Source organism: Scardinius erythrophthalmus, assembly GCF_964197995.2.
Source record: "Scardinius erythrophthalmus genome assembly, chromosome: 22".
Classification (NCBI taxonomy): domain Eukaryota; kingdom Metazoa; phylum Chordata; class Actinopteri; order Cypriniformes; family Leuciscidae; genus Scardinius; species Scardinius erythrophthalmus.
The window spans coordinates 16912549-16936604 of NC_138242.1; the positions used below are offsets into that span (position 1 = coordinate 16912549).

General features: G+C 38.0%; 1 protein-coding gene across 3 annotated transcripts in view; it reads left to right on the forward strand.

Annotated features, from left to right (window-relative positions):
* Positions 1 to 24056, forward strand: part of stau2 (staufen double-stranded RNA binding protein 2) — a 127607-nt gene that overhangs the window by 37088 nt on the left and 66463 nt on the right. For all 3 annotated transcript variants that reach the window (XM_081353449.1, XM_081353448.1, XM_081353450.1), the window contains 5 exons: positions 4635 to 4742; positions 13248 to 13460; positions 14856 to 14993; positions 19932 to 20063; positions 21022 to 21079. In XM_081353449.1, the coding sequence (XP_081209575.1) occupies positions 4635 to 4742; positions 13248 to 13460; positions 14856 to 14993; positions 19932 to 20063; positions 21022 to 21079 (649 nt within the window). The remainder of the gene's footprint in view (positions 1 to 4634; positions 4743 to 13247; positions 13461 to 14855; positions 14994 to 19931; positions 20064 to 21021; positions 21080 to 24056) is intronic.

Genomic DNA, 24056 nt, shown 5'->3' on the forward strand with positions numbered 1-24056 from the left:
TCTTTAGGCTATACGTTTACTTCTTAAAAACATCAAAGCTAAACATATCTAATCAAACCGCATCACGACATCACTACAAATACAGTGTGGGATTAAATTCAAAGAAACATCATAGGCTTCGGCACGGGCGAAAATATTGGCGCTGGGTCAGAATCGTTACCTTGATTCAGCGACGCTGAAAGGAAGCGATCCCAAACTTTAGACATTCTCTGCCGTTTATGGACATCTACTCTCTGCCATCGCGCCAAATAAATTCAAAATGTATCACGCGCTATGGTGTGCTTCCTGAACATTGAACAACGGTCCGTGTGAAATCAGATCCCTGATCCCTGCGCGTATAGTGCGGGTCATTGGAATTTAACGAGGCTTCGAGGCAGAGTTTTTGCCTCGAGGAATTTTTGTAATCGAGTAAATCGAGTAACTCGATGAATCGTTGCAGCACTAATTTTGACATATTTTTGCGTTTATTTGTGGAAGAAAACTCCGTTCAGTATCGCACACTATACAGTATGAGAGGCGGCTTTCTATGTGTGTGCAGATCTTGCAGATTCGGATCGTTTTGACAACATTGTTGTCTGTATGTGAAAAACTTTTCCGTTTTAGTACATTGTTGCTGTGTAAACGTACCCTTAAAGGGGTGGTTGAATATGATTTTACTTTTCTAACTTTAGTTAGTGTGTAATGTTGCTATTTGAGCATAAACAACATCTGCAAAGTTACGAAGCTCAAAGTTAAAAGCAAAGGGAGATATTTGCTTTTAAAGAAAACGTTTTTTAAGGACTACAACAAACGGCTGGTAGGGACTACACAACATTCCTCCCGGGTTAGTGACATCACTAACCCTAAAATTTACATAAACCCCTCCCCCAGGAACACAATTTATAGATTATCATGACAGAATATGCTAATCAATAACTACACATAAGCTACCTGCATTCATCAACTAACCATTCAGAAATGTCCTGTTACATTCTACATGTTGTCACTTCTTCTTGAGTCTCTCCATTATTGTCTGACTCCGGTTTGAACATAAACATTGACATTTTCAGTGCATGTCTGTGTGAGGTAAAAGGACACAAGCTCTTGTAGCTCCGCCCCCTGTGCTGAGAGCAGCAGCTCATTTGCATTTAAAGGGACAGACACAAAAACGGTGCGTTTTTGCTCACCCTCAAAAAAAGTGACAATTTTAACATGCTATATAAAAATATCTGTGGGGTATTTTGAGCTAAAACTTCACATACACACATACACACTCATACACGGACATCAGAGACTTATTTTACATCTTGTGAAAATTTGAGTCAGTGTTATTTGTGGCTCAGCTGATTTTTATTGTCTAGTACACCATGTTTTCCTTCCTCTCAACACGCTCATGAACTCGCAAAGCCAATTGTTTACCATGTGCTAACAGGCAACTGAGCTCATGCCAGAGTTGTCGAGGGAATAAACAACACCACGGTATGTACAGTCAGCACAGCTCTAAATAGTTAGTAAACAGACATTGGGAAGCTCCTCAGTTTCATTCAAGTCTGAGTGAAGGTTTTCGTCCAATGGTTATCATGGGAACAGTGACCGCACACTGTAAGCAGGAAATCTCTCAGATGAAGAGATGCTGACAGAAATGTGGATTTAAAGGGTTTTCAAAGAGAAGCGGATGATTAATCCATCAGAGATGTTGATTTTCAATTTGCCCTATTTAGCAGAAGAGCCTAAATGATGTTTGGAAGACATTTGTTTTATATCAAACACTAGTGGTTTGTTATAAAAAAAAAAAAAAAAAATGAGGCTCAGCTTTATTGGTTCAAATGTTTTTGAAACATACGACATGTGTGCATCCAAAATAAACAAATCTGTGTGTTAAATAAAAAATATCAGAATAATTTGCGCACCTAAAGGGTTCGTTTTGGGGCTACGTTTTTCTTGCTTTTTTTTTTGCTAGTCTATGCCGTAAAATAGCTCCATCAACTGACGTTAATAAGGACATTTATAAGCTGTGATAAGTTCACAAAAAGTAATTTTTTTATATGTCTGCATCTGTGATCCTGATGTATTACAGTATATATTATAAACTGATATTAATTATAATACTAATGTAAAATATTTATTTATTTATTTAACTTGTAGTGTTTGCTTGACAATATATGCAACTTTTTGTAGTAGGTTCTCAAAAAGTATTTTTTTTTTAATATTTCTACATCTATGGTCCTAATTTAATATCCATTATTAGCTAATAATAATGATAATAATAGAAAATTGTTATTGTTTATTTATTACATACAGGCGTACATTTTTCTTTGTGTTAATCTAATGCTATGCATAAATTGTGGCAGTTTTTTTTTTTTTTTACTGGGTTTTTCCCATGATCCTGGAGAATGTCGAAAGGCCAATAAAATCTTAATGTTTGGTAGAATTTATGGAAATTGTCATACTCAAACTCAACATTTTTCTACTTCTGGATGCTTTGCAGTTTGATGAAGAGCAGTATGCTCTCAAAAAAGATTTGTTGTGCAAATCTTTCACTACTTTTGTGTTTGATACATACAGAACGTTAAATATGTAACTCCAAATCTTATGAAAAGTACCATGACTTTGAGTTTGTAAACTGATATTTTAGCAAATCTCTCTGCTGTTGGACCATTATAACACAAAACGCATTGATATAACACATCAAATTTAGCTTGTGACCTGTCAGATCAGTTGAAGGGCACACAAACGTTTCACAGTCTGTAATACAAAGTCTCACACTCTCCAGACCACCTGATGTCTCTTCATCCCAGACATCATTAACAGGCGTTTGAAGGAAATGAACAATGACATCATGCTGTGTGATCGCTATAAGGACGACAGTGAGAACACAGTATTAAATGTCTACGAAAAAGCACAACTTGATCGAGCGCTCTTAGATCACACACTCCTGTTCATGTATTGCATGAGAACACACTGAAAAGAAATGTCAGTACTGTAATGGAGGTGACCAAGATAATATGCTGCAGGGATCATATTAAAAGTCACTCTTTGGAACTTTTGTGAGCGTACTATTGCAGCTCCTTTTATAGTTGATAAGATATAAATCGGAACTAAGGGGAACTGCTTTTGGATCAGTTTGAAAGCTTTTTCTTACAAAACCAAGCCACTTTCTCCAGAATCTCAACTGTTTAACAAAACCTGAAGCATCTATTTTCAGCAGAGTTACATGAGAAACTGCAGCCATGCGTTGAAGCAGACTCACCATCAGGACTGAGATCATAAAGCCTGTTCTTAAGATTTCTGGCAGGTCTTAATTCTGTTAGAGGGTGCAATGTAGGTTTGAGGCTGAATTGAGGTCAGTGACAGAAATCTGTGTACCGTAATAAAGGGATTGTTGAGAAAAGGTAATCAAATCAAGGCGATGTAATGCATTGAGATTTGTGAGTTCTCTCAAAATTTAATAATAATAATTGTTCAATGTTTTAATGCTGCTTTAAGCTGTTTTGTATTCACTAATGCAAAATGTGGTCACACTAGACTTACAGCATGCTCTGCGGTGTCTTTTAAAAAAAAACATAAATTCAACCTATAACAAATAATTAAAAATCCAGAATGCAAGAATGTACAATCTACTCCACTTTCCTTAAAGTTTGTGTTCTTTTAATTCAGCCAAGATGTCACGCTGTGACATATCGATCTTCTATTGGTCACATATTCATGAATCCACTGGTCAGAGTTCACCAAACTTAAACTTTGTAATGCAGCAAAATGTAAACCTTCTTCACATTAACTTGAGTTTCCGATCTCCAGCATTCAAACGCATATGAATGGAAGTGAATAAATCAAAAAGTGTGTTGTTAGCTGCGCCTTTAGCTAAATTATTGTGAAGGCAGATTTCTTCTACAGGCTAGTGCAGGTTTCTTGTTCAACAAATTATTTCATACAAATATGCATATACATTTTCATTTAAGTTTTACATACAAATATTATTTATGTACGTACTTTTTAATCAGACATTAGGTAAAAAGATTTTCAAACAAACTTGTGATTAAATAAAGCCAGCCAACAGAAAAACGGTAAACCTAAATGCATAATTTATTTGTGCTAGCAAATCCACAACATTGTTGAATAAGAATAGTTCAGACACCTCTGTTACTACAATAGGGGGAATTGTGTTGGTCTAACATGTGCTTTTCTGCCAAATCAAAGTAATATACTATTATCCGTGACCCAGAAAGTCCTATCCAACTTTCTAACTCGGAAGTAAGCTGTTTTCTGTGAATGTGTGAGACTTATTTAGTCTCTGATGTATTAGTCTCTATAGATACATTGCTAAATGAATAATGGTGTGCTGTAAACTGTAAAACTATTTGCATTACAAATCAATGTGTTAATGATTACAATAAGTTATCAATAATAATAAATTACGCTAATAAATGTTTTAATACAATTTTACAATTATGATAACAAATACCAGGTAGCAATATCAAGCAGCATAATGAACTGTTTTTGTTCTGCTAAAATAACTGGAAGCAGATGATAAGGTAAGCCTTAGTTACAAGTTACAAATGGCTGCAACTGCTTTTATGTTAAAATGAATGTGGATGTACTGGATAAAATGTAACTGCATTCATGTAGTTGGTCTGTATTGTGTTTTACCCTTTCAGTGTTCAGAGGAGAAGAAAGAAACGGAGGAAAACAGCGATGCAAGTAAATCCGAGATCAGCCTGGTCTATGAGATCGCCCTGAAGAGGAACCTGCCTGTTAGTTTTGAGGTAAACTAAGCAAATTTAATTAAGCATATAAAGAAATGTAACACTCATCAGGAAATTTCAACAATAATTTTCATAGCAAGGTTATTCCTAGCTCTAATGACCCTATTCAGCCCATTAACCTTTTTCTTATTCTTTGTACTCTAAAACAGTTGTATGCTTTTGACACAGCCAGACAGCTGAATATAACCTCAGTGTCATATGTTATTGCTAGTTCTTTGGAATCAAAGGCAATTAAGCTGAAAATAATTCCAAATGATAATTAGCTTCCTACATGGGTAGCTGACCTCTAAGAAAGCATCCTTATTGCAATTTAACCTGATTTGAAACTCTCTTCATATGCAGAAAAGTAGTGAAGACATCGTTAAAATAGTCCATGTGACTACAGTCTTCAGGGCCCTTTATGCCCAGTGGCATGTAGGGCAGCAACAAAGGTTTGCCACTTCTGTCTGTTTTGGGCCAGCTTCTGGATGGTACCCCAGGTGTCGTTCAGGGCCTTCAGTTCTGCTTCCACTGTTTGACGCCAGGCGTTCTGGGGTCTTTCTCTCTTTCGTTCACCCTCTGGTGTCCAGAAGAGGGCAATCCAAGCAATTGTTCCCTCCGGATAACGTGTCCAATCCATCTCCTTCGCCTTCTCATGATGATGGTGTACATATTTTTTAGCTTGCCCTGGGCAAATAGTTGTTGGTTAGAGATGGTTTTGGGACAAAAGATTTGCAGAATTCTCAGAAAGTTCTTCATGTTGGAAGGCTGACAATTTAGTAAGGTTGTTCTTTGTCATTCTCTAACTTTCCTAGCCGCAAGGTAGGTTGGATAGGATGCAGCTCTGGTACAGTCTCAGTTTATTTTGGGTGCTATATTGTGTGGACCTCTACACTTTGTTTAGCATACTAAAGGTGTTTCTGGCTTTGCTGAGATGGTTCTGGATGTCACTGCCTGCTCCGTCGTGTCGAATGGTGGTGCCCAGGTAAATATACTCTTAAGTTAGGGTTCTACTTGGACTGGTGAGGGGTTGGGGGTGTTCATTGTCATCACCTCTGTTTTCTTCTTGTTGATCTTCAAGCCTACTTGCTGTGCATAGGTGGTAAGACGAGATGCTTTCTCCTGCATGTGCTGGTTGGGTATGTGAAAGCAGCGCCATGTCAAGATCTTCCAGTGTTGAGAAGAGAGTCCATCTGATGCCTCTTGGTTGGTCTTTGATTGTCTGTTGCATCACCCAGCCAATGGTCATGTTGAAGAGCATTGCTGACTTTACTTTGAAACTGTGATTGCTGCTTCCTATTTTGCATGTGTAGTTAGTGTGGAAACACTTGATAAGAAGAATGATCTGTTGTGGAATCCTGTATCCATGGAGCATACGCCATAGACTGTCCCTGTGGATGCTGTCAAAAGCCTTCTCAAAGTTGATATAATGCCTCTGCCACTCTGTGCACTGTTCAGTGATGTGCAGAAAGCTCTCAGATTTCATCAAAAAATTATTTGCTTCATTTGTGTTCCAAAGATGTACGAAGGTCTTACGGGTTTGGAACGACATGAAGGTGAGTAATTAATGACAGAAATGTCATTTTTGGGTGAACTAACCCTTTAAGCACACAGGAGTCTCAATTCACAATGAATTCTAGTAGATTCTAGTTAACATGTTTCTAAGCTAACTGTAATACTATTACAAGCATACAATTGCACTGTACTAACAAATATTGGCTAAAAGTATTTTAATAAATATAAATTTGTTTCTTTACATTTTAATACAAAATCAAATATTTCTCTGGTTCCGTCCACCATTTTGGATTAAATTTTTCCCCACTGAACTCAATATTTTGGGATTGCTCACTGTATGATGTATTCAATGCTGCCTTAGACATCTTAAAAGAAGGTACCTTAAAACTTTTGGAGCAGGCTTTGTGTTGGGAGAATGCTTAAAATACTGTCTAGAAAGTCATCTCATTGGGTTTTGGACTCTTAACTGGATTTTTTCCCCCCTGCCCTTCAAATGTTCATTCCAATTTAATCAAATTCATCCATCAGAATACTTGGATATCCATTCAATCGATAAATTGAAAATTACTAGCTTCAAGTAAAGAGGATAAAGTGAGAAAGTGATTATATTAAACGGCTATTCTTGGACAAGCTCTGTCAGCATCAGTTAAATCCAGTAATTGAAATTGCTTTAACACTTAAAAGCATTTATTGTGGGAAGGAGGTCGATTTGGACAACATTCAAAATCACTATTTCATTAAAGAGCTGCATCAATGACACTTCAAATCAACACATACCTCTACGTTCAACAATGGAAGAAGTTTGAGGAGCTCTATAGCCTCAATACTACTACATCCATTTTTCTCTTAAATGATTTTCCATGGCTGTCTCCAACTTCATAATCTGCAATCATCTGCTTGGCTTTGGTTAACTAGAATCTTCCTGACGTACATTCTCCAAGAATCCCTTGTACTTGCATGCAATTTGTTTCGTCTGGGGACCCCAATCTAACTGCATTTGGACACAATGTATTTTTTTCTTTTTCTTTCTTTCTTCAAAGTTTTGACTAAGTCATCTGTGAGAGCCTGGACTGGTTTCAACCTTGTTAGATCTTTTCAGGAATTTTCTCCCTTGCTATTTGTAGGAATGGAAATGTTTTTGGTCCTGATTCAATTAGCATACAAACACGGCATATTGCAGTGTTACTGTGCGAGAAAGAAATCATGAAGACAATCATTTGTTGTTCAAAGATGTGAGACACATCAACATGAAAGCTTTTAAATACCCCCCCCCCCCCCCAAAAAAAAAAAATTTGTTCATCGTTTTCTCACCCTTGTTCTAAAACTGTGTGACTTTCTTTTTGAGGAACGTCATAGAAGATATTTTTGTCTAAACAGTGAATTTCAGTGGGGACAAATGTTTTCTTCCTTCCTTCCTTCCTTCCTTCCTTCCTTCCTTCCTTCCTTCCTTCCTTCCTTCCTTCCTTCCTTCCTTCCTTCCTTCCTTCCTTCCTTCCTTCCTTCCTTCCTTCCTTCCTTCCTTCCTTCCTTCCTTCCTTCCTTCCTTCCTTCCTTCCTTCCTCCGTTCCTTCCAGTACAATGAAAGTCATACAGGTTTGGAATGGGCTTAGGTCAACCAGAACAGTGCCTCATCGGTCCCCTTATGAAGTTAAGGACCACTCGGTAATCTACACACCTTCACCTTCTTGTCGGTGTCAAGCGATATCAAACAGATGCCAACTTCAAAAGGCAAATGCATTAATCACAGTTTCTGTCATGGATGACGCCTTACAGAGGTACAAGAGTGGAAACCCGTGCCAAGAACCACCCATCGAGTACATAAGTATTTTCCCTCAGGGAATACACATCAACAATCCATACAAAAGAGCTTTTCTTCATTATATCAGTCCTTGTCATTGTCCCACCCTGGCCTGGTATCCTGCCTTTTCACCAGGCTGAGGACACGGCGGTCTCACTAATACCATATCTCCTCTGGCATCCATGGAGGGGATGAAGAATGAGCAACCTCATGTTACAGCGATTCCTTCCTACAACTTGATCTCCGTTGCCAGCCATGCGAGACTGGAGCGCAGACAGAGGAACTGGCCACCATCAGACACAAGAATCAAACACTTGCTGAAACCCCATCGCTGCCTGAGGATGCCATATCATCTGTTGTAGACAACACAACATCGTCTGCCGCCATGAAGAGAGTCGGGATCACTCCAGTGCCAAGACCTCCTCACAGTCCTCATTCACCCGATGAGGCTTATTCACTGGATTGAACTGCCGCCCACCTACCTTAGTGTTTTATAGCTGCTTTGGAAACTGTGTCAGGAGGCCAACTTGAGTTACAAGGCCTGTTTTGACTTCTTGTTGGTGTAGTTAGTTACCTCCGCTTGTGCTCACTAACAACTGATTTTTGTTAAACCCTAAATCCAATAAAACGAGTGCAAAATAAGATAAAAGGACAGTTCATCCAAAAATTTTCATTTTCGTCATTTACTCACTCTCATTCCAAACCTGCATGACTTTCTCTCTGTGGAAACAAGATATTTTGAAGAATGTTTCAACCTTTTTTTGTCTATATAATGGAAGTCAATGGGGTCCCCATTGGCTTTCATTGTACAAACAAAAAATCACTGAGACATATTTCAAAATATCTTCTTTTGTGTCACACAGAAGAAAGAAAGATTTGGAAAGATATGAGAGTGAGTAAATGATGACAGAAATTTCATTTTAGTGTGAACTGTCCTTTTACTGTGACATTCTTGCTTTTTTTTTTTTCTGGAGATTGTGTTTTTGATTGTGTAATTTGTAACAGAATTTGCAAAAAGAATAAGTGTAAAAATAATGTAAGTTTCCAAGTCTTCCATTGTTTGACACAATAGGTATTTCCATTACATTGAAATTACATAAATAGTGTGGCGGGAAGAGCAAACGACAGACACAGTGGGAGTGGTGTCAGGCCTCGGAGAGGCATTTATTAAAGTAAATAAAATGTACATAAAATGTCCAAAAATGGGGGAAATAAAGTGTTAAAACAAAAGGGGATCTGGTGTCCTAGTCGTGCCAGGGAATCGTGAAGGATGGGTAGTGAAGAGATGGGATGGGTCCAGGTAAGGGGGCAGTGTCCGGCGGTCGCACACGCTTCTCTCTCTCTTTGGTCTGAGGCGCGAGGGGGCGGCGGCTTCGGCATCGCGGCTTGTCCTCTCTAGGCCCCGACAGCTGACGAGAATAGCGGCCCGGCGTCCTAGCCCGTCAACAGCGGCATGCATGTTTCTCCATTCCAGACCGTGGGTCCGGCGACTCACATATTGGATGGCGTGGGAATCCCTCCGTGCTCCCTTCCTGGACCCACGAGGACGCCAGTGTTCATGCACAGGGAAGAGACCGGTCTCTCGAGGAGAGGGGCGCTCAGCATTTAACAGCGGCGGTGATGAGGCTTCATATTCTTCAGGTTTGCCTCATCACACACCGCCAATTCTCCTCTTCAACGCCCCTCCTCTCCAATCACACCCACTCCAGTCGGGAACCTGGCGAAGGGCGGCAAGTTAAGGGACGGGGTGGCTCTAATTACAAGGGAGAGGCAGCCATTCCGTCACAATAGCTTTATGCCTTATTTTGGGACTCAAGCAGTAATCTACATTTAAGTTGAGTTATTTCAGAAATTTCTCAAGGAGAATCTCAGAGAAGTTCACATCTCGTTGGAGTCTTGGTCTCTTTTTCTCATTTTCACATTTTTTGTCCATTTTCTAGCTGAATTTAGTTAGTTGTATAATCAGAGACTGTGAGTATAGTTTTGATCTACGTAACTCAGTGCTGTCCCAGATAAATCTCCACTCTCAACCCATGGACTAGACCATGTGGGAGTTCCCTCAATGACGAACTTGCAGCTTTAAGCCCTTTTCCTTCCTCCCCACACCTCATCCTCGCAAGAGAGCTTAAAATGATATGATGATATTTCCAAGAGGGAAGTATAGCAGAATTTCGTCATAGAGTGATGCTCACCCGGAGGAATTCTCAATACTTATGTAACATCTAAGTGTGATGATCAAATGCATTCCACATCAAGGCCTAGTAAATATTGGGTTATGCCGCTCTGTCAAGTGTGCGGGAAATGCACAGTGCTCTCTTGTGTTTCTCAGTTCCTGGCCATCTTCAGATGAAAGCCCAGATTGTTGAGGACTGGAAGTGTACAGATGAAGATTAATGATGTTTGTCTATGCTTCCAATCGTTCATGAGCTTTAAAGATAGAGTTCTCCCAGAAATTACATTTCTTTCATCATTTACTCACCCTCATTTTGTTTGAAACCCGGATGATTTTCTTTCCTCTGTGGAACACTAAAGATGACAGTGAATGGGAATTGGGGCGGTAGAGATCAAAAAGTACCATCAACACAGCCCATATTTATAGTTTTCTTCATTCACTTATAGTTTCTCCATTTTATACCATTGTACTATGAATATGTATAATTAAATAACACACACAATTATGCCAAAATGCTCGTTTTGTTGAGTATTCTCATAAGAGCAGTCTTAAAGGTGTTACATATATTAGTGCTGTCACAATCACGATAATAATAATAATTAACTTTAATAAATATTTTATATAGCGCTTCTAAAAGTAGCATCTCAAAGCACTTTACATAAAAATATGAAATTAAAAGATACACATAACAGTGCAGGCAGTAAAAAACTAACCAAACAATACAAATAAAAAGCCAAAATAATAACATAATAATAATAATAATAATAAGTAATCACATGAATCACATAAAAGCTACCCTAAAAAAGTAAGTTTTAAGGGATGATTTAAAAACACTATGGGATTCTGCATTCCTAATCTCAGGGAATTCCACAATTTAGGAGCCAAAGAAGAAAAAGCCTGATCACCGATAGTTTTTAGCCATGTTGTTTGAACAGTTAAAAGAACAGCTTCAGAAGAGCGAAGATTAAAACGATTAAAAACATTACTCTTCAAATTAATGTCAATAATTTATTTATTAAAATAAATAAATAAATATAAACAAATATAAAATACACAGATATAATATATATATATATATTATATATATATATTATTTATTTATTTATATATATATATATATATATATATATATATATATATTAGTGCTGTCACAATCACGATTAAAAACATTACTCTCCACATTAATGTAAAAAAAAATTTTTTATTTTATATTTGTGTATTTTATTTTTGTTTATATTTATTTATTTATTTTCATTTATTATTCATTTATTTTGGCTAAATTTTTTAAAAATGACTTACATTTTGATTATTTTGATTGATTTGTTTTGAATTTCCAGTAAAATTTCATCAATTTTGAGATATCATCATTTTGCTTCAGAAGACTAGTTTATGAATAATATGGACCTATACTTTGTGGTACTTTTTTCACCTATTTTCAAGCTGCGGAACATTCATAAAATTTCTCCTTTTGTTTTGCATGGAAAAAATTAACAGTGCACAAAATTGATGGGGATTAATGATGACAATTTTCATGGATGAACAAATTTTTCGATGAACTATCCCTTTAAGGCATTGTGCGTGGTTTGAAATGACATGGGCATCCAAGCTTCATTTATGTAAGTCATGAAGCTTATTGAAGTTTGCCACTGTATTTGAATCAGCTCTCAGCTGAGCCTGTTTCACTGCAGTGTCACATGTTTGTATGAATGCCAGAATGGTCATGTGTGTGAAGAGAGGATGTGAGGAGGGAGTCTCTGGAGACGGATAACTTTCAGTTCTGACTGAGCACATAGAGGCCCACCCTCAGCTGTGTGAAACTCAATCCCCCCAGTGTTGCTCTTAAAGATCTCAGAGCAGCTCACCTGTTTTGTTGACCATCTTGATGATGTCACAGGAAGTAAATACGATTACATGTGCATTACATTAAATTTAGGTTTCTCACGACATGCATTCGTGAGAAATTAATAGTAGTAGCAAAACAGAGTTTGAACAGTCAGCACAAAATTGTGACGCAGAAATGAAGTTTGATTGGTTGTGAATAAAATTAACTCTGATCAGCCGTAAAACAACAATTTTTTTTTGTATTGTTTATATACTATTATTATTATTTTTTTTTTGAATTGGTGTTCATTTTAAAATGGTCATTTTTTTATTTTTGTTTAAATTTGAGTAATTTTGTTAGACTATGTGCTTTTGGCATTTTTATTAGTTATTGTTTTATAATATTACTATATTTTTGATCAATTTATTTTTTATTTCAGGTTTAGTAATTTTTGTCCTAATTATTTTATTTCATTTTAAATTTTAGTTTTTCTTCTAATATTGAAATTTTCTTTGATTTAATCTGTATTTTATTGAATGAAAATAATAATAATAGTTGTAGTTTAATAGTTTTTGTTAACAATAACAGCACTGATTTTTTTTATAAAGTTTTAATATTAAACATATATATTCTCTGTGTATATATACACTCTCTCTCTCTCTCTCTCTCTCTCTCTCTCTATATATATATATATATATATATATATAACAAAACATTTTATGATCAAATATGTTTTTTTTTTATAAAATTAGTGCTGCAGCACTAAATAAAATATAATGTTTTTGTCTTGCAAAAAAGAAAATCTGCTAGATTCTTTTTAACAACCCTAAAATATCCTTAAGTCTGCATTAATGTGTGTGCTTCTGATTTATATTCTTCCATATGCATATTCATGTACGTATATATTTATATTCATATATTCATACTTAGTGTGTGTCTGTTTAAGAACCAGGTGCAGTCTCTTAAGTTCCAGTGGTCTCTTTCCCCATATGAGTTATTAATATGTGTGTTAAAGTGGACAGCTCAAATGTAGTAAGTCTAATTAGCAGTATTCCCATTTGCTGAGAAACAGGAAGAGAAAGGGCAGAAAGAAGAGAGCGTGCAGCAGACATGGCCTAAGGGGCAGAGAGAAAGAGAGCATGACTGGAATAAGCGCTGTTCCCACTTCTGCATGCATGTGTGTTCTCTTGAGTAACGTGTTTTTTACGTGGCCCTCAGGTGCTGAAGGAGAGTGGACCCCCACACATGAAGAGTTTCCTCACACGTGTGACGGTGGGGGAGTTCTCGACCGAGGGTGAGGGGAATAGTAAGAAACTCTCCAAAAAGAGAGCAGCCCTCTCCATATTACAGGAACTGAAGACACTGCCAGTCCTTCCTGTGGTAGAGAAACCCAAAGTGCATTACAAGAAGCGGCCCAAGACCATATTAAAGGTGGGTAGATTTAGGAGCAGAACTAATGCCTGAGTGGTCGATGTAACTGGAATATTACATTGACTTTTTAATTCACTCGACTTGTATGCATTTATTATGGGATGTGTTTTGGAGGATGTAAAGTTGAGGCGTGTAATTTCTGCCCTGCTAGTGGCATCAAAAGGAATTGCCAAATTAAAGGCTTCATACTTTTGTTCTTCGTACAAATTAAACACCTACTGTACCAACAACCCTATCAATGAATAAGGTACAAACTCTGTTGTCAATATTAAATTGTTTTTATGGAGATTTGTGTAAAAAACAAAACAAAAAAAACTGTAATATTGTGAAACATTATTACAATTTAAAATAACTGTTTAATTTATTCCTGTGATGACCAAGTTGGATTTTCAGCAGCCATTACTCCAATCTTCAGTGTCACGTGATCTTCAGAAATCATTTTAATATGATGATTTGGTGCTCAATAGACATTTCTAATGTGTTTAAAACAGTTGTTTTTTTCTAAATGATTTGATGAATATAAAGTTCTAAACAACAGCTTTTATTTGAAATAGAAATCTTTTGTAACATTATAAATGTCTTTACTGTCACTTTTGATAAATTTAATGCATTCTTGCTGAATAAAAGTATACATTTTTTAATCGTACTGACACCAAACTTTGGTGAAACAAAAAAACAGATGCTCAAGTGTAGAATTTGATCCTTGGTTCAAGTCAGGCCTGATGATCAACCAACACACAGAACCTGAAGGAATTATAGTTCGCTCAAAAATGATAAACAATGCTTGGTCTTTTATATATAATGAAAATAAATGAGCATTGAGTCAACTAAAAAGTCATAAAAATGGTCCACCTGACAATACTATATTATGAAACTTCTGAAACTATTTGATCATTTTTTTGTGACAAACAGAGTGAAATTAACATCATATTCATTGAAAATCTTTGTCCTTTTGGACTTTGACAGCCCTAATTCAAATTTATTTTCATAAATCATTTTAATATGATTTATGTGGCATTTAAATGGAAATGGAAGTTGTTCAGAAATTCGCTTTTGTGTTGCACAGAAAACCTGTTTTGGAACAACATGAGGGAGAGTAAATCATGACAGAATAATCCTTTTTGGATGAACCATTCTTTTAGTTCATTCAGGCTGTTCTCTTTTGAAATTCTAGAAATTTTTGGAGCCTTTTACATCATACAGATGTTTATTGCCTCACTCATTCGCTCACTCAGTCAGTCACTCATTCACACACGCTCATTCACTCTTTTGTCATTCCCCTGACAGGGTTACTGACGTGAACATTAACCAGCCGTCCATCTGTCCCTTTGCTGCTTTATCTGTGTCTCTCATCCTCATTCTCATTTTCTTTTTCATTCTCAATTTCTCTCTCAGACAGGACCAGAATACGGACAGGGCATGAACCCTATTAGCAGACTGGCTCAGATTCAACAGGCCAAAAAGGAGAAGGAGCCCGAATATATGCTGCTTTCAGAGAGAGGAATGCCCCGCCGTAGAGAATTCATCATGCAGGTACATTTAATAAGAGAGGGATTCAGGAGGTATAAAGTAAAAGAAAAACTTGCCGAGGGGGGGAGTGAAGGACAGAGGAGTCCTGCACAAACACTGATAACCTCCCACTGTGCAATCTGTCTTAATCAGAAAGACTGTCACCTCCTCTGGCTCTGATTACCACTGACCTTCAGCTCTGTCAAAGTCAGGCAGAGACTCTTTTTACACACACACACACACACACACACACACACACACACACACACACACACACACACACACACACACACACACACACACACACACAGTTGCTCATTTACTCTTGGAAATATTAACTCACTGCAGTCGTTAATGGATAATTAGTCTTAATTTAGATCATTTAGGTGATGGCAATAACTAGCCCTTGTGTACTGTAGGTCCAAGCACATTTCAGAGCTTAAAGGAATTGTTCACTTCAAAATGAAAATTCTGTCATCATTTACTCACCCTCAAGTTGTTTCAAACTGGTATGAATTTCTTTCTTCTGCTGAAGACAGAAGAAGATATTTTGAAGAATGTCGGTAACCAGACAGTTGATGTACCCCATTGATTTCCATAATAGGAAAAAAAAATACTATGTAAAATAGTATTCTGTAATCTGTGTTCAGCAGAAGAAAGAAATTCATACAGGTTTGAAACAACTTGAGGGTGAGTAAATGATGACAGAATTTTCATTTTGAAGTGCTTTGTGCAAAAGCTTCTGTCCAGCTCAACAAATATGTGCAGTTATGCCTTTGACCTCTTGCGTGAAGGTATATGCAAATCCCAGGCAGGCATGATAATTGAGTGCTGGCTTGTATTTAATCTTTTTCTGATTGCTCACTGCATCACACATGCACTTAGCCGCTGGTTTATTACAGGCCATTAAAACAACAATAACTGTACTGCTCGCTGCCCAGTGAAAAAAATTACTTTACCTCATACAGTAAAAATGAAGCCCCCTGTAGCCATAACAGCAGTGTTTAGTCCCTGTGAACAAATACGCACTGATACTAGCAGAACTGGCTCAAAATCACCTCAGATTTCCACATATGTTTTGAAATGCCTCCAACTTGGATCTGGTTTTGGACTCTTAAATCATGAAAGATTCTTAACCATGGCCTCAAGATGACCAATCAGAACTTGTACAGCTTAGCTAATTTGCACTGAGATATCTGCACTTGTTCATTGAGCATTTTGTAGTATAGTGTATGGAGCACAGTAGATTAGAGCAGAATAGAGTGGAGTGGTAGAGTGCAGTAGATTAGAGTTGAATAGAACATTATACGTAGAGTAATATTGATTAGTGTTAAAAGAGAAGATTTGTATGCAGTTGTATGGAGTAGAATAGGATAAGATAGGGTAACATAGTACAGTAGTGTAGAGTATTATAGAGTTAAAATGGTAGTGAACATTGTATTTAGTAGTGTTGAGTAAATAGGCACTTTATAAAGCACCATAAAAGATTTTGTGCACTAAATATTTCAAGTCTTCCAAAGCCATTCTGTAGCTTAATGTGAAAGAAACAGACAAAGATTTTTTTACGGCAGTAATTAAATAAAGCTCACGTAAACTCTTCCTCCGCTGTGCTGATCAAGAAAAAAGCAGAGTTGTGTGGAGTAGGGCAGAGTTGTATGGAGTAGGGCAGAGTTGTATGGAGTAGGGCAGAGTTGTATGGAGTAGGGCAGAGTTGTATGGAGTAGGGCAGAGTTGTATGGAGTAGGGCAGAGTTGTATGGAGTAGGGCAGAGTTGTATGGAGTAGGGCATAGTTGTATGGAGTAGGGCATAGTTGTATGGAGTAGGGCAGAGTTGTATGGAGTAAGGCAGAGTTGTATGGAGTCGGGCAGAGTTGTATGGAGTCGGGCAGAGTTGTATGGAGTCGGGCAGAGTTGTATGGAGTCGGGCAGAGTTGTATGGAGTCGGGCAGAGTTGTATGAAGTAGGGTTTTATGAGGTAGGGTAGAGTTGTATGGAGTCAGTCAGAGTTATATGGAGTCGGGCAGAGTTGTATGGAGTCGGGCAGAGTTGTATGGAGTCGGGCAGAGTTGTATGGAGTCAGGCAGAGTTGTATGGAGTCGGGCAGAGTTGTATGGAGTCAGTCAGAGTTATATGGAGTCGGGCAGAGTTGTATAGAGTCGGGCAGAGTTGTATGGAGTCAGTCAGAGTTATATGGAGTCGGGCAGAGTTGTATGGAGTCGGGCAGAGTTGTATGGAGTCGGGCAGAGTTGTATGGAGTCGGGCAGAGTTGTATGGAGTCGGGCAGAGTTGTGTGAAGTAGGGCAGCGTTGTGTGGAGTAGGGCAGCGTTGTGTGGAGTAGGGCAGCGTTGTGTGGAGTAGGGCAGAGTTGTGTGGAGTAGGGCAGAGTTGTGTGGAGTAGGGCAGAGTTGTATGGAGTAGGGCAGAGTTGTATTGAGTATGGCAGAGTTGTATGGAGTAGGGCAGAGTTGTATGAAGTAGGGTAGCGTTGAATGGAGTAGGGTTGTATGGGGTAGGGTAGAGTTGTATGGAGTAGGGCAGAGTTGTATGGAGTAGGGCAGAGTTGTATGGAGTAGGGTAGCGTTGTATGGAGTAGGGTTTTATGGGGTAGGGCAGAGTTGTATGGAGTAGGGCAGCGTTGTGTGGAGTAGGGCTGAGTTGTGTGGAGTAGGGCAGAGTTGTATGTAGGGCAGAGTTGTATTGAGTAGGGCAGAGTTGTATGGAGTAGGGCAGAGTTGTATGAAGTAGGGTAGCGTTGAATGGAGTAGGGCAGAGTTGTATGAAGTAGGGCAGCGTTGTATGGAGTAGGGCAGAGTTGTATGGAGTAGGGCAGAGTTGTATGGAGTAGGGCAGAGTTGTATGGAGTAGGGCAGAGTTGTATGGAGTAGGGCAGAGTTGTATGAAGTAGGGCAGCGTTGTGTGGAGTAGGGCAGCGTTGTATGGAGTAGGGCAGAGTTGTGTGAAGTAGGGCAGCGTTGTGTGGAGTAGGGCAGAGTTGTATGGAGTAGGGCAGAGTTGTATGAAGTAGGGCAGCGTTGTATGAAGTAGGGTTGTATATGGGGTAGGGTAGAGTTGTATGAAGTAGGGCAGCGTTGTATAAAGTAGGGTAGCGTTTTATGAAGTAGGGTTGTATATGGGGTAGGGTAGAGTTGTATTGAGTAGGGTTGTATGGAGTAGGGTAGAGTTGTATGAAGTAGGGTAGCGTTGTATGGAGTAGGGCAGAGTTGTATGAAGTAGGGTAGCGTTGTATGAAGTAGGGTTGTATATGGGGTAGGGTAGAGTTGTATGAAGTAGGGTAGCGTTGAATGGAGTAGGGTTGTATGGGGAAGGGTAGAGTTATATGAAGTAGGGTAGCGTTGAATGGAGTAGGGCAGAGTTGTATTGAGTAGGGCAGAGTTGTATGAAGTAGGGTAGCGTTGAATGGAGTAGGGTTGTATGGGGTAGGGTAGAGTTGTTGAATGGAGTTGTGTACACAAGATACGATGGATTGGAGTAGAGTAGATTGGATAGAGTACATTTGTATAGAGTAGTGTATGAGTTGTATGGAGTAGAGTTGCATAGACTAGGGAAGAGTTGTTAAATGATTAAATGATTAAATTTGGGTAGAGTTGTATAAAATAGGGTTGAGTTGTATAGAGTTTTACAGAATAGGGTTAGAATTTTACAGCGTGTGGTAGATAGGGTAGAGTAGAATAGATAGGGTAGATGGGAGCAGGTCAGAGTTAAATAGTATGGATAGTATGAATAGTATGGCGTAAATATTACGTTGTTGAATGGAAATGACGACAAGATAGGATAGGATGGTTTGCAGTAGAGTAGGAAATATAGAGTGATATTGTATAGAATAGTGTAGAGTTTAAGGGTATAGTAGTTAGGGTGGAGCAGATCGGCTTGGGCAAAATAGGCTCAGAGTTAAATAGAATAATATGGCATAGACTAGAGTACAAACCTCTGTTCCATTTTAACTCAGTATTAGACTAGATAGGATAGATTGAAGTAGAGCAGAAAGGAGGTTGCCAAGCTGAGTAAATTAGCATATAATGGAGTAAAGTAGTGCAGAATAAATTACATAGATCAGTGTGGTGGAGTGAAATAGAGTGAAGTAAAGTTGAGTACAGAAAAAAACTACTTTCCCGCCGGGAGGGAAGCTGCAGTATTTCAGAAGCAGAAGTGGTACAATGAACACTACAGTTAATGAAACAACAACATGTTGACTGTCATTCTGAATGATCTGTCAGAGTCTCATCCAGCACTACCACACGTAAACAAGTATCAAGCAGCATCCAAGTTGGAGAAGTTTCTCTTCCCAGTCTCCTGTCCGATAATCCCTCGCTTTAAAGCACTCCGTGCATCTCTGAGCGTGTGGTAACGCAGCCTCTAACTGATTCTCCATGCTCCTTTCACTGTCGCATTAGACTCTGCTTGTGTGTGTTTCTTTTGTGTTGCCCAGTCGCTTCTAAAATTTCCACATTGTTCCCCCTCTGGTCTGTGGGCATCAATACGTGTCTGTTTTCAGGTTTTCAGGGCCACACCATCCACTCTCCCCCCTTGCTGCTTTGCTCCTTATAAATATGAAAAGATGGTTGTCTGGGTTTAGAGACAGATTGACAACAAAATGGATTTATCTTTTATAACTATTAGAGGATATAGTACTATACCGATTGGTTGTTGGTTGTGTTTTCCATCAGATTCTGGTCTGCTTAAAATTTGCTCGCCTCTTTTTTCATTATTAATATAGGCAATATAGCCTTTTTTCAACTTTTCAGACCACATTTGATGTATTGTTTTTTATTATAAATCCTGATTTTGTATCTGTATGAAGAGCAAAAAGCTCAATATAATGTAGCCTAATCCAACTGTCCATTTAGTCATCAGCACTACTCATTTTTAATGACTTAGTTACAATTTTACAGTAATGTCGGACATCCAGACAGCACTAAACATCTACCACTGTCTGTTGGCAGGTGAAAGTAGGTACCGAGGTCACCACAGGAACTGGACCCAATAAGAAAGTGGCCAAGCGTAATGCAGCGGAGGCCATGCTTCTTCAACTGGGCTACAAGGCTTCTACACCATTACAGAACACACCGGAAAAGGTCAGTGTCAATCAGTGCTTGGGAAGATACTTTGAAACTTTTACAGCTAGTAGCTATTAACCTACAACCTACTATTAGGCTATTTTTCACATACTTTCAAAATAAAAGCAGTATTTATCCCAAAAACAGGATATTAATTAAGTATCTTAATTAGTGTTCATAATTTGGAAAGACATTTCACACTAAAATCAAATAATAATAAAAAACTGTTTCAATGTAAATAAATTATATAATAAATAAAAATCATCATTATTCAAATATTTATATCTAATTACTTATTTCACTACGAAAAAGTGAATATTATTGTAATGACGCTGATGACAGCATTTCATTTTTTGTTCTTTAAATGAATCTTTTAAATGAACCATCCAAAAAAAAATTCAGACTCTCCTGTTTTTACTGTGTCATTAATAATTGCAGCACATCAACTTTTAATTCAGTTTTTTTTTTTTACATTTTAGTAACAATTCTGGTAGATGTCTCTTATTTAACAAGCCAGTTGTCCCAAATGAAGGGAAAACAAAACCTTTTTGCTAAAAAATATATATATATTTTTTTTTTGGTAACACATCAGCTTTTAAGTAATTGTTTTACATTTAGATAACAATTCTATTAGATGTCTCTCTCATTTAGTTCATTATCCCATTTGGTTGCCACATTCAGTATGAACAGCATGGCGGAGGCATCAGTGAGAGAGGATGTATACGTTTGTATCATCACGTTGCTTCTTGTTTCAGTGCGCACAACCCTAATCTTTAAATCTCCCATCTACTTAGTCTTTGCAAGTTAGTGACACTTATGCCGTGATATCTCAATTTGGTAGGGATTCTCCCTTTCTAATGGAAACAAGGGAAAGCGACTTGTCTGACATGCATGAAAAAGGGTTTGCTAAACCGGCCCTCTCTCTCTCTCTTTCCAATATCTTTCCGCTCCTCTATTATCTTAACATTGGCTACAGATGGACAACAAAGGCTGGAATGGACAAAGGGCTGCTTTTCCTGAAACAACAACCAACAGTAAGTGTTTTTCTCTCCGTCTGTGTTCCTCAGTGTAGGTGATGCCAGGCCGTTTAATCTATCTGACTGATTAATAAGGAACCCAGTCGGCTCAATCACAAACTCGCTTCTATGGAGAGCCTGTGAATTCTTCCTTTTCACGTAGACTTATGTGCTTTCCCAGGGGGTCTGTGAGACCACTGTATTAAACGCTCACACACACACATTAACCACCCAAACAGTTTTTCAGGGTACAACTGTGGTCTTCCAGATGGGTTTACACACACACACACACACACACACACACACACACACTTGGTGAAATGGTGCTGGTGTTTGAGCTGTGCTCGGCTGGGAGGCCTCGTTTCCACTGACTTTGAGAGACGAGTAATGACGTAACTGACTATGTTACTATAACCTGCCAACAAACAAACATAGCACATCACTGTCTTTGTTTATGAGCATTAAGAATATATTTTATCATCCAAAGTAATTCCAATCACTGTCTTATGTAATCACAAGCTGCTTTTGATGCGGTTAGAAGTGTAATGAGTAAAAATCATAGCAGTCATTTCACACGTATGATATTTATAAATAAAATCATTTTTGACAGATGGAGAAACAAACAGAATTAGAATATACACACAGAGTGTCTGTCATTTGAACATCTCTGTAAACAGTTTCATGATTATAATGGCAGGGATCTAGTTTGGTTTTGTTGTTTTGAACTTGCTGACATTATTGCACCCCTGGCCTCTGCCGTTATTGTTTCCTGGTTCAATATTTCCTGGCCAGAACAGTCTTTTTTTTCTACTGTGTGGATCTGGCACTAGATAACACTTGAGTTGAAAATGAAATGAAATTGAAATCAAATTTTAAAACCGCCTTAACAGCAGGCCTTGGAGAAATGCAGGTTGGAGGAACGTTATTGCAGAGTATATGAACTAGGGCTGTTTTCGACTAAGGATTTTCATAGTCGAATCTGATTCGTTAGATTTTGCCGTAGTCGACTGATAGTCGAACCTTTTTTTTTTTCTTTTTTTAGATAGCAGATAGATTTTTTCCATTTCAAACAAAAGAGCTAAAAAACACATATATATCACACATATATCATAACATTTCATAAACATGAGGAGCAATATGAGAGGGAAATTTGGTAATCGTTGTTTAGGTACATTAAACAACGTAAAGCTTTTTAACGCACATGAGAACCGTGTGGAGTCAGCTTTTTAACGCACATGAGAACCGTGTGGAGTCAACTCACAGCCGCTCCGCAGCCCTGCTGAAAATGTGAAGCAGAAACGCTTAATATCAGATAACGTCCATAATAATTGGACTCTGGGTTCGATTTTTTTTTATCATTTTAAGTGGTTATGTGGAGCAACATGAGAGGGGAATTTGGTAATCATTGTTTAGGTACATTAAACCATGTAAAGCTTTTAACGCACATGAGAACCGTGTGGAGTCAACTCACAGCCGCTCCGCAGCCCTGCTGAAAATGTGAAGCAGATTTTTGAATACATTTTTATTTATTTACATTAGTAAGCTACAGGACATCGTCAAAACATGACCTGAAAAAATAAAATAAAAATGGTACCCAGCCCTTCTGAAAATGCGAACGCGTCTCTGTCCCCAGCGCATTTCAAACTAAACTGACGCCCATGTATTCGACTATGAGGTTCATAGTCGAATCAGACCTCTCCGAATCGAATCGTCGAATCCTCGACTATTAGAAGTCAGCCCTAATATGAACAACATCTTTGTATATACAACCCTCCCTCAGTGAATCGGAAATGAGTGCATTGTGTAATTAAACCCGTAGTTTTGTTGCTTACTTGATTTGAAGCAGTGTTTGACAACTGTTTTGGATGAATCTATGAAAACAACAGCTTCTCTAAATCAGGTCACTCGTGGTCTAATGTTGGAGAGTATTTGACCCAACTATGTAGTGGCATTCCTGGAACTTGCACACATGCTGACGAAAGCTCTTGGATGATGGGAACCTTTATCATAGTGCTTGCGGCAAGCATTTCGTTTTCTTCCCCGCAATTTTCTAGTTAATTCAGCTTGAACTGCTTAACATGCTGCATTCAAACTTGTTTTAAAGATAATTTCAGCCTTAGGTGTGCTGCCTATTTTTCATCTTTATTAGCCTTAAAGTTTTTTTTTAAAGAAATGTAAGGTTAAATTAAGAAAGAAAGTCTCCTCTTGACTTTCATCATTTGCATACTAAATTGTAATTAAAGGGATAGTTCACCCAAAAATTAAAAATTTTATCATCACTTGAATGAGTTTCTTTCTCCTGCAATATCACAAAAGAAGATATTTCAAAGAATGTCGGTAACCAGATAGTTGACAATAGCCAATGATTTTTTTTTTCATACCATGGAAGTCAATGGCTATCGTCAACTGTCTGGTTACCGACATTCTTTAAAATATCTTCTTTTGTGTTCAACAGAAGAAAGAAACTCATACAGTTTTGGAACAACTTGAGGCTGAGTAAATGATGACAAAATTTTCATTTTTGGGTGAACTATAAATATACCAGTTTCAGTTCAAGTTAAACTCAATCAGCTACTTATTTTTTTTAAAAACAGTAAAAATCTGGGTTACAGTGAGGCACTTATAATGAAAGCGAATGGGGCTGATTTGTAAGTGTTACAATGCTCACTGTTTCAATAGTATAGCCAAAAGATGTATCCTTTTTCTAATTTTACAACACATAACACATAAAAAAAAAAAAAAAATGTTTTATTTAAACAGCTGTACAGCCCAAATAATTCACCCGTATGTAGCCCTAATATTTCACTTTTAACATGAGAATTTGTGTGCGGTATGTAACATTACAAGTAGAGATGCACCGATTGATCGCCTGGTGACCGGAATTGGCCGATTTTCACGTGATCGACCTGACATGCCGATTTTATGCCAGTCAAATGTGACCCGTCACGGAAACCAAGGACACAAGTCGGCAGCACAACTTTCGAGCAAAATGAGA